This window comes from Orbicella franksi, chromosome 7 (assembly GCF_964199315.1).
Source record: "Orbicella franksi chromosome 7, jaOrbFran1.1, whole genome shotgun sequence".
In the NCBI taxonomy this organism is placed as follows: domain Eukaryota; kingdom Metazoa; phylum Cnidaria; class Anthozoa; order Scleractinia; family Merulinidae; genus Orbicella; species Orbicella franksi.
In genome coordinates, this window is record NC_138151.1 from 19,875,070 (window position 1) to 19,892,353 (window position 17,284).

General features: G+C 37.2%; 1 protein-coding gene across 2 annotated transcripts in view; it reads right to left on the reverse strand.

The window, feature by feature from the left end:
* The window catches only part of LOC145492288 (nuclear factor related to kappa-B-binding protein-like), a 182,985-nt gene that overhangs the window by 150,187 nt on the left and 15,514 nt on the right, over nt 1–17,284 (reverse strand). For both annotated transcript variants that reach the window (XM_081471698.1, XM_081471697.1), the window contains exon 2: nt 16,502–16,579. In XM_081471698.1, the coding sequence (XP_081327824.1) occupies nt 16,502–16,579 (78 nt within the window). The remainder of the gene's footprint in view (nt 1–16,501; nt 16,580–17,284) is intronic.

A 17,284-nucleotide genomic window follows, 5' to 3' on the forward strand; every position in this document is an offset into this window, starting at 1 on the left:
AATTGATACAAGAGTGGGTGTCATGAAAACTCAGACCCCGAAAACTCAGACCTCAGAACTCGAAAACTCAGACCACGGAAAAACTCAGACCCCGAAACCTCAGACCCCAAAAATTCAGACCCCTCGAAATTAAAAAAAAAAAGATTTAAATTCGCCTCAATTGTTATCACCTGAATTGCCTGACGGTCGTGCAATGTTCATAGGCAACAGCCACAATGGAGCGAGATATTTATCTTCTCCGGTTGATCGCTGTCACTTTGATTAAACAGTGAAAAACAAATATTTATCTTCTCTGGTTTATCACTGTCGCATCAGTCAACCAGTGAAAAACTAACAAGGTTTAAAACAGCAGTAAGGCAAGGCAACTCAAAACTCATGATGTACGCTGGATTACATAAACATTTCAAGGAACACATAAAGATTGAACCGCCATGTCTCATCTGGTCTCAAAATGTTAGCAAACAAAAATTGAAAATTGGCACAAAGGCCCCATCATGAGGCATAATAACTGAATAAACCAGGCAGTATCATGAAAAAAAAAAATAGAAGTGTTTGGTTTGAAACTCACTGTTTCCTGTAGGAAATATTCCCTATTTCCATTATAAGTTGGAACGCAAACATGGCTATCTCTAGGTACTCTTTTTTTCTTTTCTTTTTTTTCTAAATTTTGTTAATTTCTGCAGGTACCGTGCTGACAGTCATGCAACGCACGTAAAGTCAAAAAGCAGATTGCGATGAAATCTCCATGTTTTCACTTTAAGCTCAAAGAAGTATGTTTCAGAGAACAACATATTTTTTGCTGCATATGATTGCATAAAAAAGGTCTGTTTTGAAAAACAGTGTCGGCTGCTGTTCTAAATCTTGTTAGTTTTTCACTGTTTGACCAACACGACAGCAATAAACCTGAGAAGTTAAATATTTGTTTTTCATTGTTTGATCGACGCCACAGCATAAACCAGAGAAGATAAATATCTCACCCCATTGTAGCTGTTGCCTATGAACATTACGTAACCATAAAGCAATTCAGGTGATAACAACCAAGACTAATTTAAATCTTGTTTATATTTTTTATTTTTAATTGGGAGGGGTCTGAGTTTTCAGGGTCTGAGTTTTCGGGGTCTGAGGTCTGAGATCTGAGTTTTCAGGGTCTGAGTTTTCATGACACCCATACAAGAGGCCCAGGATGATGATCGTGTTTAGCAGATGTGGAAATTAAGCTCGTAGCTTTTTTTCTTGGCCAGAGAATTTAATGGTTTTCACACGCTTTCTCTCTTTGTGGAGTCCAAGGTAAGTTTAAGTTCTTGTTACATTTTGGCCTCATTGTTTCTGTATTGTTTTAAATATTTTGATTATACTCATTGAAATTCTGACTGTGTTAGTATGGGAAGTTTGAAACCCGTGATTTAATTTGACTTCAAGCATGAAATTCGAATTGCCTTATCTTTAAATTTTGTTATTGTTCACACTTTATTTCTTTTGTACTCCATGCAGTTGGACCAGAGTGAAAATTTCTTCACAGATAGTATACAAGTCAACCTATACGTACGATCGAGTAAATATAAGCCTGAAGATCTACTGTGAAGATCCACTTTTTGCAAGAGAGATATACTGTCCAATCATGTCAAACATAAGTCATGTCAAACACACATGGTGGCTGGTGATGTAGAGTTTGTTTTCCCTTCTAGAAATGAGAGATTTAAACAAATTGAAATCAAAAATTGAAATCACTATGAATAAGAGAACGCTTGATACTTGTCAACATAGGTATGTTTTGTGATCATTGCAAAAATCTATTAGAAGAGATATCTGCAATCCTTTTGAATATTATTGCATTGCTATTAAGATTAGCACAAACAATTACCAAGATATATGGGTTATTGGCCAAGTGTGAGGTCAAGATGGCTGGATATTGGCCAAGTTCTTTTTTTGATCGACTCTGTCTCGGTCCATAAACTCACAAAAAAAGAACGAGGCCAATATCCAGCCATCTTGACCAAACAAGCTTGGTCAATAAAGGATTTATGGAATAGCTTTCAGGGAAATTTTTCTTGCGGGATACAGCGGGTAGTCCCGAGCGGGCAAGATAGCTCCATCTTGCCTGCTCGGGTAGCCAATCACAGCGCAGGATTTGATTCATCTTGCCCGCTCGCGGAGCTTGCCATATAATAAATATAGGAACAAAATACTGTGATTTGTGTTTCCAATAAACAAAACTGTTATTTTCCTTGCATACACGACAATATGTAGTACCCTTATTATTGCATTGCATCAAGTTGGGGAGCTACTCTTTATAGTTGACTAAACAAACAGGTGCACATTTTTTCAGGCTGGACATATTATAAAACTGAACAGGGCATGGATTAATTTATTACATTAATTGTGACCCTTGATGGGAAAACATACTTTAACGCTATCTGTTAGACAGGCAAAACTGTTAACTATCCGTTAGTTACCGGTTAGAAAATTTTATCGTAAATGTTAGAGACGTTAACCTAACTGTTAGCACTAAAAGTCAAAACGTTCGAGGGGAGAGTGCAACTAAGCGTTAGCCGTTAGCTTGTATCCGTTAGCCGTTAGCATCATACTGTTAGAACGGAAAGCCTAACTCTGCAGAGCCATTAGAAAAAACAAGAAGATCTGTTAGATCTTATAACCGCGCTTTAAAATTTAACTGTTTGCTTAGCACTACCGTCGGAACGCAGTGCACATTCCAAAGCAGTTATTGATGATTCTTTTCTTACTGTAGACATCACATCACTTGATCAACACAAACTGTATTATTGCACCATCAGTGGTAGCCATTGACAAATCTCCGATGACGTAATGGTCTTAATCTTTGTAGAACTTTCTTCGGGATATGTATGGGCATGAGCGACATGAATGACACGATAATAACACTATTAACAACAGCTTTCTTTCTTAAAAGTCATGATTAAATTTAATTGGTGTTTTCCACGAGTAAAGGGCTAGCAAAGTAGTCACACAAGTCATATAATTTAATAATAATACTCTATCCCGACCGATGTATTGATTTTGGTCACTCCAGTGACCACAGATTGAAAACGTGACAGAAAATTGGCATTACTTTCGATGATCTCATCATTAGCCAATTATAGGCCATCTTTCAGCTCTTTTCGTCATATCCCCCCCTCGGGAGAATTTTGTCAAGTTAGCTAATTTAGTATGCAAGCCACCGTAATGGCGGTCACCGTCGACGAAATGTTTACTTGCTCAAAATTGGGGCAAAATCTTTCGGAGATGGAAATCAGGACATTTGTAAGGATACAGAAAGTAATTTGGGGCCCGTTGCTGGCTTCTAAGGCTGAATTTATCCAGAAGTAAGCTGTATTTTCGTTTTCGTCCCGAAAGCCGTGCGATGAAATGTTATCGGCTTGTTCTGCTGGCTTGTTCTGTTTTTCTCTTGGTCTTTCTTGTAGCCCGCCGAGGCCAGTCTTTCGTCTAAATGAGTTGAAAAAAGTTTGAAAAAGATGTTCCCATTCAAGTTTAAGCTCTCAGGCGATAATTCTGGAGATTTTTGGCCGAAAAGTTTGGCTTTGTTATGTTCGTGTTTTTCGGTTGCTATGGGCGACCATTGCTTCCTTTGTTAGGTCAAGTCTGGGGAGTGAGGTCACAAAAAAATTCTAATTCTGGTTTTGTTCGATTTCGCTGAAATTTTAACACGATAAGGCTGGATTGTTAACGAATAGATTTACCACCTGCCGATGTGTGCTAGCTATTAACGCTGAAGTGTTATATCGCTTCGAAGTCAGGGTTTTGAAGAGATTTTTTTGCAACGTGTAGGTTCGGCGTGATTTTGTAATCGGAGGTTTTTGTTGACCCCGAAGGAAAAAATATCCGGAAAAGGTCATTTCATCGACGATTCAAAGGAATATAAATATGTATATGTTCCAAGCTAAATTTCTGCTGGGTTTTTAATTTTTTCCCGCGAAAGTCAGTATCGGAGATAAGATTTATTAATGTTTCAACAGCTTTTGGCGAGTAAACATCACAGGTGGCATGACTAAAAATTTGGCCAAGTGGAAGCTTGGGTCTGGTCGCAGACAAAACTGCGAAAAAAAAAACCACGGGTAAACCATGAACCGCGCTCGGCCCATGGCTGCGCTGTTAATTAGCATCTGTTAAACGATAATGTAACTGTTTGCTATCTGTTACAATGGCCCGGCAAAGGTTATAAGTAAAGAAATCCATGCATTGCAAAAGGTGAGCTATGTCTAGGCCTGAAGTCGGCTTCATAAACTACAGTGCAACTGCATGACAAGTAATGGTAATAGGACTGAGTGGAGTCCAATTCAGTCAGTTATCATAAGCGTGATAACAAAATCGGATGACTGGGCAGCGGGAGTCCGATTTGTTTATCACGAGTATGATTACAGACCGAATTGGACGACACAAAGTCTTATTACCAATTAATCATAAAAATTACAATTTCTGACAAAAGGAGAATAGCCAAGTCATGAAAAAAAGGGAAAATTTGCATTAAAATACCTACAAAGGCCTACGGGCAATTAGGCGGCAAAAACACAAAAGCGCATGCACGCACGTAACTACAACTTTGAACGTGATTGGTTGATTTAAACTACAACTTTGAATGTGATTGGCTTATTGAACTGTCCGATAACAAACTGTCCGATAACAAACTGTCCGATAACAAACTGTCCAATAACAAACTGTCCCATAACAACTTGGCAAGTGAATTAGTAGAAAATAGGAGTTTTTTTAAACCAATCACAATCGAGGAAATTGTAATTTTTATGATTATGGGGTATTAATGTTAAAGCAAGCGAGTGGATGAATGAGCACCAGGGATAGTCTCGTTCGCATTACGGAGACTAAGTGAGTGATGTAGTTGAAGAGGGAATAAGTTGTTTACAGTGTAATTCATTGCAAAAAGCGATAGCCAAATTGCGGCGGGATTTTTTTATGACTATTTTGTTACGCTGGGATGTACAACTAAGGACTTCCACCAAAAATGACAAAACGCTTGTAGAACTTTGGAATCATCCACATTCAGTATGAAATTTGCATTAACTTGTTTACAGTAATTCAAGAGACTACTGTAGGCTCAAAACTTTTTAATTCTGGCGGAATGTTTACTGTGTAGTTCATTCCAAAAAGCAATTGCAGCGGGATGTTTTTATGACTATTTTGATACACTGGGATGCACGACTAAGGACTTCCGCCAAAGATGACAAAACGCTTGTAGTGAACTTTGGGGTCGTCCACATTGAGTATGAAATTTGCATAAAGTTGTTTACAGTGTAATTCAAGTGACTGGTTTCAAAACTTTTCAATTCCGGGGGAATGTTTTAACAACTGTTGTGACACGCTGTTGACTTTGACTATCAGAAACAACACTTTATCAATAAAGCAAGCTTTCTCATGTCAGGTCACGACAAATGCTATTAAACTGTCACGTCCAGCATGAACCATCGCATTGCAACTGTTCTACGAAGTGATTATGGAATTTATGCTGATACAAAACTTATTAGTCATGATTCGGCTTTTTCGCTTGCTAGCATCTTACTAACATCGGACTTTATTCGGCACCAAGGGCCCATGTCTCAATGGATTTAGTGCTTGTTTTGAGTAGTGTTTCGGTTTCTCGGCTATGAATGTAATAGGCATTAAATTTTCGTGGGGATATTGACCTTTTTCTGTAGCGATTTACAAAACTGCTCCTTGGCTATACAGTATGCATGGTGCCAATTGCTAATGCTCGAGCAGATCAGATGCAAGCATTAAGGTACTTTCCCCGTTATTCATTAGCTTTCTTTCTCAACTGTTAAATGGTTGCCGATCGTTTTCATAAGCTGTTAGGCAGGATTACTAAGCCGTTAGACCGTTAGGGCAAAGCATTAGAACGTTGTAACGAGCCATTAGGCAAAACTTGCTAGCTGTTGGAATGTTAGCAAAAAGCGTTAGAACGCTTTGAAGGCCATTAACTACCCATAAGTTATCTATTAGTTTTTAGCCATTTAATGGATAAGCGTTAAAGTACGTTTTCCTGTGAACAGTCAAAATTTATCCAATCAACCTACAAACTTCAGAACTCAATTCCACTTGGTTACATAAACAAAATCATGACTGAATCTATCAGGCGACTATGGGAGATGATGTTGAGTTTTTGGGCAATTCCACATGAGTGGTGTCAGGATCCAGATATTCAAAGAGGTTGCACATGAAATTATACCCTGTTCTACACTGTGGACAAGTTAAAGTACACAGAAAAATAAATTTCAGCTCCCTCGTGACAACCATGTATTCAGGTGGGGGGTCCCAAAGTTAGGATATATTTTTTTACAGCAAACAACAGGCAAGAAGTAAATTTTTTAACTTGCTGTATCAAACTTAGAGAATATATGGGACTTCAAACACTTGTATCAGAAAAAGTCCCTCACTGGAGTTAATACACGAACAAGAGGCCTAGAGGCCTTAACGCGGATGGTTTTTGCAGTGATCATCGTTGGTTTCTGTGCAAAGAGTGAGGCCCGATAAAGAAACTAAGTGAAAATGGTGAATGGTTTTTTTCTAAAGGAAAGAGAAAACCTTGGTTGTTGTTATCCCCCCCTCCCCCTCTTAGAAGGTGGGCTTATCAGTCATGGACCTCAGGCCATTGAATTTTTGTGGCAAAAAGTCTGGGCATTTTTTCTGTGTGAAGATTTTTTGGGGGAAATTTCCAAGTCCCCCACAAACAAAGATTTGGCTTTTGTGACAGTTCCATTTTCCTTTATGCTACGATGACATTTCCGACGATTCTTCTGCGACACCCTGCACATGCTCAGAAGTGAAAAACAAACTTCTGGTCACACAATCTTAAAATATCGGGAAAAAAGACAAGTAAATACAAGAGTGAAGGGAATTTCTCACAGATAAAAAAGCTTCTGATGACCTGTGTGATCTTGGCTTGATAGGAGTCACATAATGAACAAAATTCAAGATTTCCCTTAACACATTAATAGGTAATGTAAACATATTCAGAGAGTTGTGACCAAGCCGTAAAGCCAACAAATTCTTGGGATGAACATCTTGAAAATCTCATTGTAATACAGCACTTATACTGGAAAAGAAACACTTTTTCGTTCAGAAATATACAAAATGACCTCAAGCAAACAAACACGTTCTTTCTACGTAGTAATTTTCTGAACGCAATTTGCGTACATGTCACCTGAATCGAATTACAACAGATGGATGCTCTCGAATCAATATATCATCTGTTTTCTATTATTCTGAACAGTTTATCGCGAATGTTACTCCATGTTATCTACCAGCCATACAGTTTTCATTCAGCTTGCTATGTATAGCTTTGCTCATTCTTAAAAATAAATGCTAGTTACTTAAGACACTTACTGTCTGATCTGGAAGCATAAACAACATACATTTGCGACATTTGGTCAGATCAAGTAAGTTGCTGGGTAGACAATGAGTCCTTCCTCAAGCGTTTGAAATGCTTGTTCAGGTTTAAATATTTCAAATCGAAGCAATGGGAAAATAAATTAAGTTCAAAACAACGAAATCCAAGTTTATAATAACTAAACAAGAGCAGTTATTCCAATGGTTCTTTATTAAATATACACCTTCAAATTTTCTTTGAACACATGCAGTCCTGCCACCTAACATGCACTACAAAAAAAAAGTGAATGTGTTGTGCTATGTTCTAAAGGCGGCAAAATACGAGAAACAAAAACCTGTCTCATATATTGCCGCTTAAAGGCGGCAACGATATGTTGGATACAAAAACTCTCAACGTGGCTGATGTTTTGAGTTTTTCACCTTGTGCAATCAACTTTGTTGCTGCGAATAGTAGAGAGTGGGTCTACTTTGAGCAACAAATTTTGGCTTTGCTGCTCGTTCATCAAACTCACAACTTGTCACGCATATAATTTGCTCACATTTCGCGAAAAATTGAGGGTCTGTGTATCTCATGAAACAGTCTCAAAGTTTACTGCATGAAGCCTTCCAAGTTGCAACAAAATCAACCTTGAATTCAGATAAAAATAACAGGAGCTACCATTGGCTACAATGTACAGGGGTAATTACCTGTTGCCAATAACAACTTGCATTACAATTTGCTACTACCATGAAGAAAAAAAACAAAACAAAAAACACAAAGCAACCCAATTTCTAACGCGGATTGCTTCGCATCCGCGTAATGATATAAACTTCACCCTGAACTTTATCAAAAAGTAGACACTGTACAACAAAAATAAGTTTCATCACAGACATTACGTAACGTCCCTGACATTTTAACAATCTTTTTTCTTTCCTAAAATAACTGCATGAAAGATTTTAAAAACATTCTTGTCACACAGCTAGATATCCAGCAGAAACACTTTGGTAAAAAGAAATCTCTGGTAAACTACAGAATTTTCCAAATGATGGCAGCAAAACATTGTTCTGGACGTTACATCACGGACGTTACACTTCTGGAAGTTGAAATGGTTCTTAAAAGCCAAACCATTACACCACAAGACTAATCTCCTCCTATATTTGTTCTAGTTTCACCTAACAAACATTTTGACAAACACAGCAGCTTTCAAAGGGTTGTAAACTATTCTGAAATTTCAACAATAGAAGAGGCTCTGCCATTCTGATGAACATACCTGTAGTCACACTCATTTCTAGCTGTTCTTAAACCCTTTTACGTTTCCTATTACTTCCAAGTGTTTTTTTCCACAGCTCAGTTACTCTCAACTGGCGCCTGTTTTATGAAGCTCAATTTGGCGTAGAAATTTTTGTAGAGCTCTACGACTCTACACTTTTGTCACCAGTCTCCTCCTACGTGTTGGAAAGATACATTACCTCCTACTTCATAGCTTTTACCATAGTTGCGTATTGTTACTATGGTTACCTGGCCATTTCATAACATTTGATTTAAATTTGTAGCATATTCCTCGCATATATCTCATATATATTAAAGTGTTATTCAAGTGTTATTACGGTTTACAGTGTTTTAATCGTTTTAATTTAAAATTCTGTATTGAGTTTACCCTCTACCATCTACGCCCTACGCTCTATGCTTCTATGTACGGGCGTAGAGGCTTACAGTTATTGTAGCAAATATTAAAGCACACGGGTAATGTTTAGTGTTATTATGGTTTACAGTTTATTAATAATCTTTTTAAAGTACAATTCTGAATTGAGTTAACCCTCTACGCCCTACCCTCTACATTCTACCACCTACATTCTACTCTCTACGTTCCACCAGCTACTCTCTTCAATCTATGCTCTATGCTCTACGTTCTGCCAGCTACTCTCTTCAATCTACGTACTACACTCACCAATCTACCATCTACCCTCTAAGCCCATCTATGCTCTACTCTCTATGTTCTACCAGTTACTCTCTTCGATCTACACTCTACGCTCTATGATCTACCCTCTGAGCCCATCTGCTTGGAAGGTTATTGGAATTTTTTAATATTTTTTTTTAATTTTTTAATTTTTTAACGAAGACTAGTGAGCAGCACAAAGAAAGACTTCTTGTAGTTGTGAGCTTTTTCGTTTATTTCCGACGTGTTTCATCTCTGTATGAGACTTCTTCAGGGAATGATTTAAGCGTGCCTAATTTTAACCTCCTATGGAAGTGAATAACTGCTGAAACATGCTGTAAACGGACGTTATAAGAAATGCCTCAATGCACATGTTATTGCATATTGTTATATTTTGGGGGCTATACAATTAGCGCTAACCATATGGCCCCTAAAATATAAAAAAAAAAGTTAAAAAACAAAAAAAAATTAAAATTAAAACATTAGAAAAGACATTTTTTTGTTTGGAAGGGTCCCAAAGAAATCCTACTAGAGTGTAAAAATGATCGTATCAAACATACATACTATGTTATTGACGAAAGTGGTATTTTGTTTCTTGATTTATTTCTTTACAAAGATGCTAATTTTAGCAATCTGCAGTTTTCTACCTATCAAAAGCCATTTAATAAGTATCTGTACATTCCCTTTAAGTTGTTTCATCCCACAAGCAACAAGGGGGCCTTTATTAGACATGAGCTTATGTGCTATACTAGAAATAGCTCCACTTTTAAAGCCTTTAGCAACATTCGAGAAATTCTGGGAGCGCCTCCGGCTTTGTGGCTTTTTACTTCATTCATTCAGGGAGGTTAAATACAGTAACAGAACTAAATGGCTTTCGCTAAAACGTAAATCACGCAAGTAGAATAGTAGTCTTTAAATCTACATTTAACTGTAGTCATGCTAACTGATGTGAAGGACATTTTGTTATAGTGTACTCAAAAAGTGCAAATACTTAGGTCACACGACTTTGAATGCTTAGTCGATGTTTTGCAACCACGTGGAGATGTTGTTTAATATTTTTTAGGGTCGTAATTCGTTGTAGAGATTGCTGTTCATTTCAAGTTCGAATAAATGGTTTAACTCAGAACCACTAATATCAAGCTGGTTATCCAGAGACATTTACCAGACTTGGACTGTATTGTCAGTTGTAAATCTACTACTACTTTAGCACATCTATGTAAAGAGCATGTTTTTGGGGGGCCATATGATTAGCGCTAATGGTATGGCCCCCAAAATATAACAACATGCAATAACATATGCATTAAGGCGTTTCTTGTAACGTCTGTTTACAGCATGTTTCAGCAGTTATTCACTTCCATGGGAAGTTAAACTCGGGCACGCTTATGTGCTATATATGCTGTTCAATGTTAGTAGTAATATTCCCCGAAGAAGTCTCAGATAGAGACAAAATGTGTCGGAAATAAACGAAAAAGCTTACAACTACAAGAAGTCTTCCCTTGTGCTGCTCACTAGTCTTCATTAAAAAATTTAAAAAAATAAAAAATTAAAACAAAAAGAGTAGAATGTAGATGGTAGAACATATAGTGCAGAGCATAGAGCATAGAAGGTATACTCAATACAGAATTGTACATTAAAAAGATGATTATTAAAATACTGTAAACCGTAACAACACTTTAATAACACTTCAATATATAAGAGCAGAAGCATACCACCTGGTTCTAGGTGATACACTTCTGATAAGAGATAATAAAGAAGGCCAATAAATTACAATTACAAAAGTTACAGCATCGCAGATGATCAAGAAACGCGCACTCGTAACCCAATATTTTTTATCACTCTACTAGTTTTTTAAGCCTCTAAACTAGTGTAAAGAGTAGTCAAAAATTCTTAAACTGATAAACTCGTAAATACATAGAGTGGAGAGCATAGATGGAAGAACATATAGCGTAAAGCGTAGTCAGGGTAAACTCAATACAGAATTGTAAATTGAAAACAATTATTAAAACACTGCAATCCATAATAACACTCAACATTTCCTAAGCGATATATCATTTGCTTTTTGTTGTGTCCCCAATTAGTTGTGAGAAGTAAATACATTGACACATTAATAAAGCTTTTGCTATTTACCTACAATAACTATGCGCCACTACACCTCTACGGTGTACCGATATCCTAGAGAAACAGAGCTTAAACATTCAAAATACTACCATAGAGTCGTAGAGCTCTACGAAAATTTCTACGCCCAATCAAGCTTCATAAAATGGGCTGGGTATAGTTACTCTGGAATTTCAAATGGTCCATTGATAAAGTGAGGAACAATAACAGAAGTAGAAAAAAATGTTTGAAAAGTGGCTCCTTATATTTACAGTTAAAGGCTTCCAAGACTGACCCATGTTGCCAGGGTTGTTCACTTTTGATAACCCCATCCAGCAGCTCTGTCTGAGCAGTTCAAGCAATTCACAAGCATTTAATTGGCCCCTATATTCAGCCACCAATGAAGCTCCACTCTATTGGGGCAGCTAAAACAGTGACTGAAGCCAGTTTTCCTCCTTGGTTTATTCGGATACTTGGGAGGTGGTCCAGCAACTGCTTTACACTTTGCATCAGAATCCCTCCTTGCATCCTTTAGAAAGTACCCAGGCTCTTGGCTACCACTACCACCACTGCAAAGGGCATATGGAACCCGCAGCAAGAACTTTACACCTCTACATTTACCTAAGTGCACTCTTAAGCAGGCGGCACAATTGAATCTCCTGCAAGCAACCACCCAAAATGTCAAACCTAGGTGGTCGCTTACGGGAGGTGGTCACTTGGGAGAGCTTAGACCATACTGGGTCAAAATTTTGCCTCATTAGCGTAAGGTAACTGCAGACTTACCCCTTGTTTTAAATGTTTTATTCATGTAAAAAGGCAATTTTGAGAAAAAATCCGGTACTTCACATTGTACTATTCAGGAATGCGATCATGATACAACACCTTATTATCCAATTTCCGCTCTATTATCTGTCAAGTGGTCACTTACGAGAGCTTAAAAACAATAGAAAAGGTCAAACTTTAAGCTCTAAAGGTGGTCGCGGTCGCTTGCAAGAGGTTTCAAATATAGTGATTTGACTTAGAAGTTTTTGGTATTTTGGAAAACTGGTCATTGCTGAGAGGTAGTCACAACTAGAGATTGGACTGTATTTAGGAGGTAATTTGGGTGCACACCTGCTCCTTAGCTTTGCACGCAGCAGGCTAGGTAGGACCCTGACCCCACCTTAGCCTGAGTCACTAGCCAAGTGTGGCATGCCCCATACTCGTTGGCTCATCCCTGTTAGTTTACATGCTATCACCAGGTGTAGAATCCGCCACACTTATTGGCTCATCCAATACTTGGGGGGTGTGCTGCTGCCACCCCCCTTTACCTTCACAATGCAGGGTGTATTGCTTCCACCCTATTTATCCCAGGGAACACCCGACAACCTTAGTCCCATTTACTGCCAAATGTTTTGTGTGGTTTTCTTGTGTATTTATTTAACAAGCGACAAATGGTTGTTAACTCAGTAAAGAAACCTTGAATTGAACAAAACTGCCATTTTTTTCTATTCTCTGGCAAAATGAGTTTCCAGGCTCAGAATGCCAAGAGCAGGCTCAAATGCAGGTTATACTTGATGTAAAAAGCATGTTGTGTCCCCCAAACTGTGCTACGATATTTCAGGGGTTTTACATGAAGTGCTAACCAGGTTCATTCATAATAACATAAAATATTTGCCTTGTGATTGAGAACAATACAGAAAAGCTGATTTATCTTCCATACTTGGCAATGATTTACACAAAATAACATGCGTGACATTGGTTGTAATGTCCGCGACATTAAAGTTTAAATACCCTTGCGAAATTGTGTCTTATCTCTTTTTGTCGCTCAGTTCTGTCCATTACCATGAGCAGCAAGACTTTGGATGTTAGCCAAGAAGGTAAAAATCTTAGACTTCATATTAGAGCGGGTGATGTGACCATATGGAGACTTCCTCAAGCTTTTTGCATGCCATATTTTAAAACATGGATTGGATTGGATGAGGAATTGGACTTGTAAAAGGAAGTTGGTACACATTAAAGACAAGATTGGAAGCAGGACGTTTGGGTCTGTTCATTTGGAAGATTTCAAATCAACTGATGCGCAGACTGTGCAATTCAATGGTGTTTTCAAGAAGTCGAGAACTGATTGAATCCACAGAATCAAAGCGACACTTTGAGAAGGAAGCTGGGATTCTGAACAAAGTTGAAGGCCACAGAAATATCTCCAGGTTCCTGAGATTTTATCTGTTGCCTTATGCCTTTGTTTTGGAGTACTCATGTCTTGACTATGATGTTTGGCTGGTTAGTTTCTCTCCAAAAAGAGATTGAAATGTCCTTTCTCTTGATACCAGTTAATATATGACCTTCTCCTTTAGGAGGATGTTAAATTAGGACGCAAAACGCTTGACTTTGATGTGAGATGCTTTTCGGGCCAGTTGAAAGTTTATTTAGCATAATACATGATGATTTATTACCTGTACAAGTATATGTACAATTGTGCTCAGCAGACAGTCTAAGAAATGGTGAGATTGTAAATCTGGGAATTGTAATCTAAACATTTTAATCGTAATCTTAAATTTTTAGCAAAGTTAAATTTAAATACACAACCCCACAAGCTTTTAGCTTTAATTATTATCATGTTTAAATAAAGTTTATCTATCTATCTATCTATCTATCTATCTATCTATCTATCTATCTATCATTTTATATTTTGAACCGTGTTCAAAAAGGAAAGGTTCTATTTTGCTGACGTTGTGTTCAAAGTTAATGTTAAGCATAGCTAGAAGACTACAGAGGTTACGCCAATTGTTGTAAGTTTGTATTCAGGAATACAAAGATTTTCCTGGTTATCACATGAACTGTACGTATGTAGACAAAGCCCTACACTTAAAACAAAAGGAAACCTTGTGCATCAAGCAAACATACGGAAAGGAAGCAGGAAGTCCCAAGCATTAAAAAGTTAAAGTTAATGTAGATGAGAGACAATAAAAAAATTGCTTTATTTTCTGTGATTAAAGAGGGAGGGTTTAACAGCCCACCTCATGAGTAAGCTACAACCATAATCATTAAACTCCATTGTTTATAAAACAATAAGTAACGTGGAGATCAGCTATAGTGAGAAATTGGCCTTTGAAAATTTTGCGGTCAGTCGCAAAAACATGACAACAGCTCTAGGTGATATCTCTCATTAGAATTCCTTCTGTACTGTGTTCCGACTAAAGTACATAAAGTGCACAAAGTACAATTTTGTTTTTCGTATCAACTACATGTATTTCAGTCATGCTCAAGGTCTGTTAGCAGAATGTTAGCCTTGGTGTAGCTATACGGCAACACAAATGCTAGTAGAATGAGTGATGCACAAATGTCACAGAAGGTGTCAATGGATTAAACCAGAAAATGTTGAATTCCGTATTGTACCTCAAATTTATTATTTGGCCCAAACGTTTTATTCTGTACTGGACGTACGAGTTATATACTCACATCTAATTGGTTTGTAAACAATGAAATTGAGTGGGCTATGTCATAGCTTACACATGCAAGCTATGATGTAAAACTATCCCTTTAAATTTGTAACAGAAATCCAATCCAATCCTCCCATGTAAAATTGGCTTTTCGCGGGGATTTAGCTCAGCTCAACGACTTTTATTTCAGGGATATTGCAGATTTTTAATTCACCCTGAATTTTGTTCTCTATCGCGTGTTTGGCAAATCCATGTGTTACAAATCCAATCAAATCCAATCATTTCCAATCCATATTTTACAATATGGCACCTGGAAAGTTCGAGAAGTCTTGATTTTTTTCCTTCTTTACATTGAAAGTCTCACTGCTGGCCATAATAGACAGAACTGAGAGACGAAAAGACACAAGACATCCCCAAATGACTTGAAAGACCGTAAAGTGACAGTCGAAGAGAGCACAAACCTCTGACTTCTTACCAGTCTCAGGAAGCGGACCTGGAGGGAGGGCGGATAGACCTGAGCGCATGGACCAATTTCAATTTTTAGACTTTTGTCGAACACAGAAAAACTAAGCGATGCCAAAGACTGTAACACTGATTTTTACTGTAGGAAAAACAAAATTGCCGCTCAGTTTCATTTTTCTCTTCGTTGTTGACAGGATTAAAGTAAATTAAATATAGGTTCTGTTTCGATCTTCTGTCAAATGGAAAAAAAGTCAAATATTTCCAATTTAGCACTTTCTTATTTTTTGTGTTAAAAAATAATGAAAATCAAAAATTGACATCAATTTTCAATTTTTGATTTTAAACAAAAATTGAACAGACGAATGACCCAAGGGCCCAGGGACTAGAAATTTACATGAAAAGTGTTTCTTTTTTTTTTTCAAATAAAAAATTAATTACAATATTTAATTCACCAAGAATTAACCACTTTCTGACCAAGGGATAGAAAGAAAAAAGTAACATATTATACAGTAAAAACCTGTGTAAAAGAACACATGTTTGGAGGGTTCAGGCTGATTTTGTTTTTATATATCGGGTATTCTCTCCAAAATCAGACTGAAAATGTTCTTAAGGTGTTCTTAAAATTTTTCTAAAAATTAAATACTGCATAGACGACCAACAGATGAAATCAATGTGCAAGCACAACATTTTAATTACTTAATGGATAGCACATATATTGATCCATTTAGTACTGTACTTAGTACTGTACCCTAGTAGGTTATTCTAATCTAACTGGCAGCCAATGTTTTCAATATATTATAAGAAAAATTTTCATCTTTCAGGCCGAATCTGTTCTTACTTTTTTGACCAAATTTCAGCCTGAGCGTTTTTAATCCACTTGTTCTTTTATGCCCGTTTTTACTGTATGCAAAACACACACAATTATAAATCTGACGCAAAAGGATTACTTAACACAAAAAACATTTGCTCAAACACACTGTCTAATGAACTCAATTGCCTCTTGTTCACACACCATTATATCTGCTAGTAAGCAGTTATTTGCAGATTATTTGTATGTTAGGTTCTCAACACATCGAAAACAAAGGAAAATTATGCACCACTCAGTAGTAACCTGGAATATTTGTACCTTCTTCCTATGTTGTTATTTTGTACTGCACTTATACCAAGTACAGTTTAAAAAATGTGTCAATGAAGGATAACATCACATGTTATTGCAGAGATGTATCGCAGCCTTACCTCCAGGTGCTTCCTATCAGCAGGACTCAAAATATTTCTCCAGGTGTCCATACTCACAACTCGGAAGAATATTTCCTCCTAAAAATTATGATAGTTACATGCACTTTTAATGACTGGCATTTTATCATCCTTGGAGTTATCATTATATCGAGTAGGATGCACATTTTAAATCAAAAAGTAATAAGTTAGTGGAAAAAATCATGTATATGTAACTAACTGTCTAAAAATACTGTAGTTGTAGTCAGGCATAGTAATAAAATCTTAAAAGTTGTTATCACTGACTTAAAAATCTTAAAATAGACATTTCGGCTAAAATACTATAACCTTCTTCAGTGATGAAATGAATGTTAAACGGCATCTAAATGTAAATGAGATGTTTATAAGAATGTGACAAACTCGCTAGGGATTAATTTAGCATTTTGTAAATGTCTGGAATGTGCGCGTGGTCATTAATTGAGTACAGTTCGCGAATGGAATGCCACGCTTCCAAGAACAATAGCACCATAATTGAAAGGCCGCGTCCAAGAACGTCCCCTAGATTTTTCGGCCATTTTTGAAAGTGATTAAAACTAGCTGAATTTTGGCATGTGGGCTTCGTTTCACCTGAGAAACATTGCTCTGAAGTTTTTTTCGCTGGGTTGCTTTTCGTTCTCGAGAAATAACGTATGCAAAAAAGGTACACAGGTTGGAAAAACCGAGTGGTTTATTGCATACGCAATATCTCGAGAACGAAGCAAACTTTAGCGTGAAAACTACGGGACATTGCTTAACATACCTGAACGA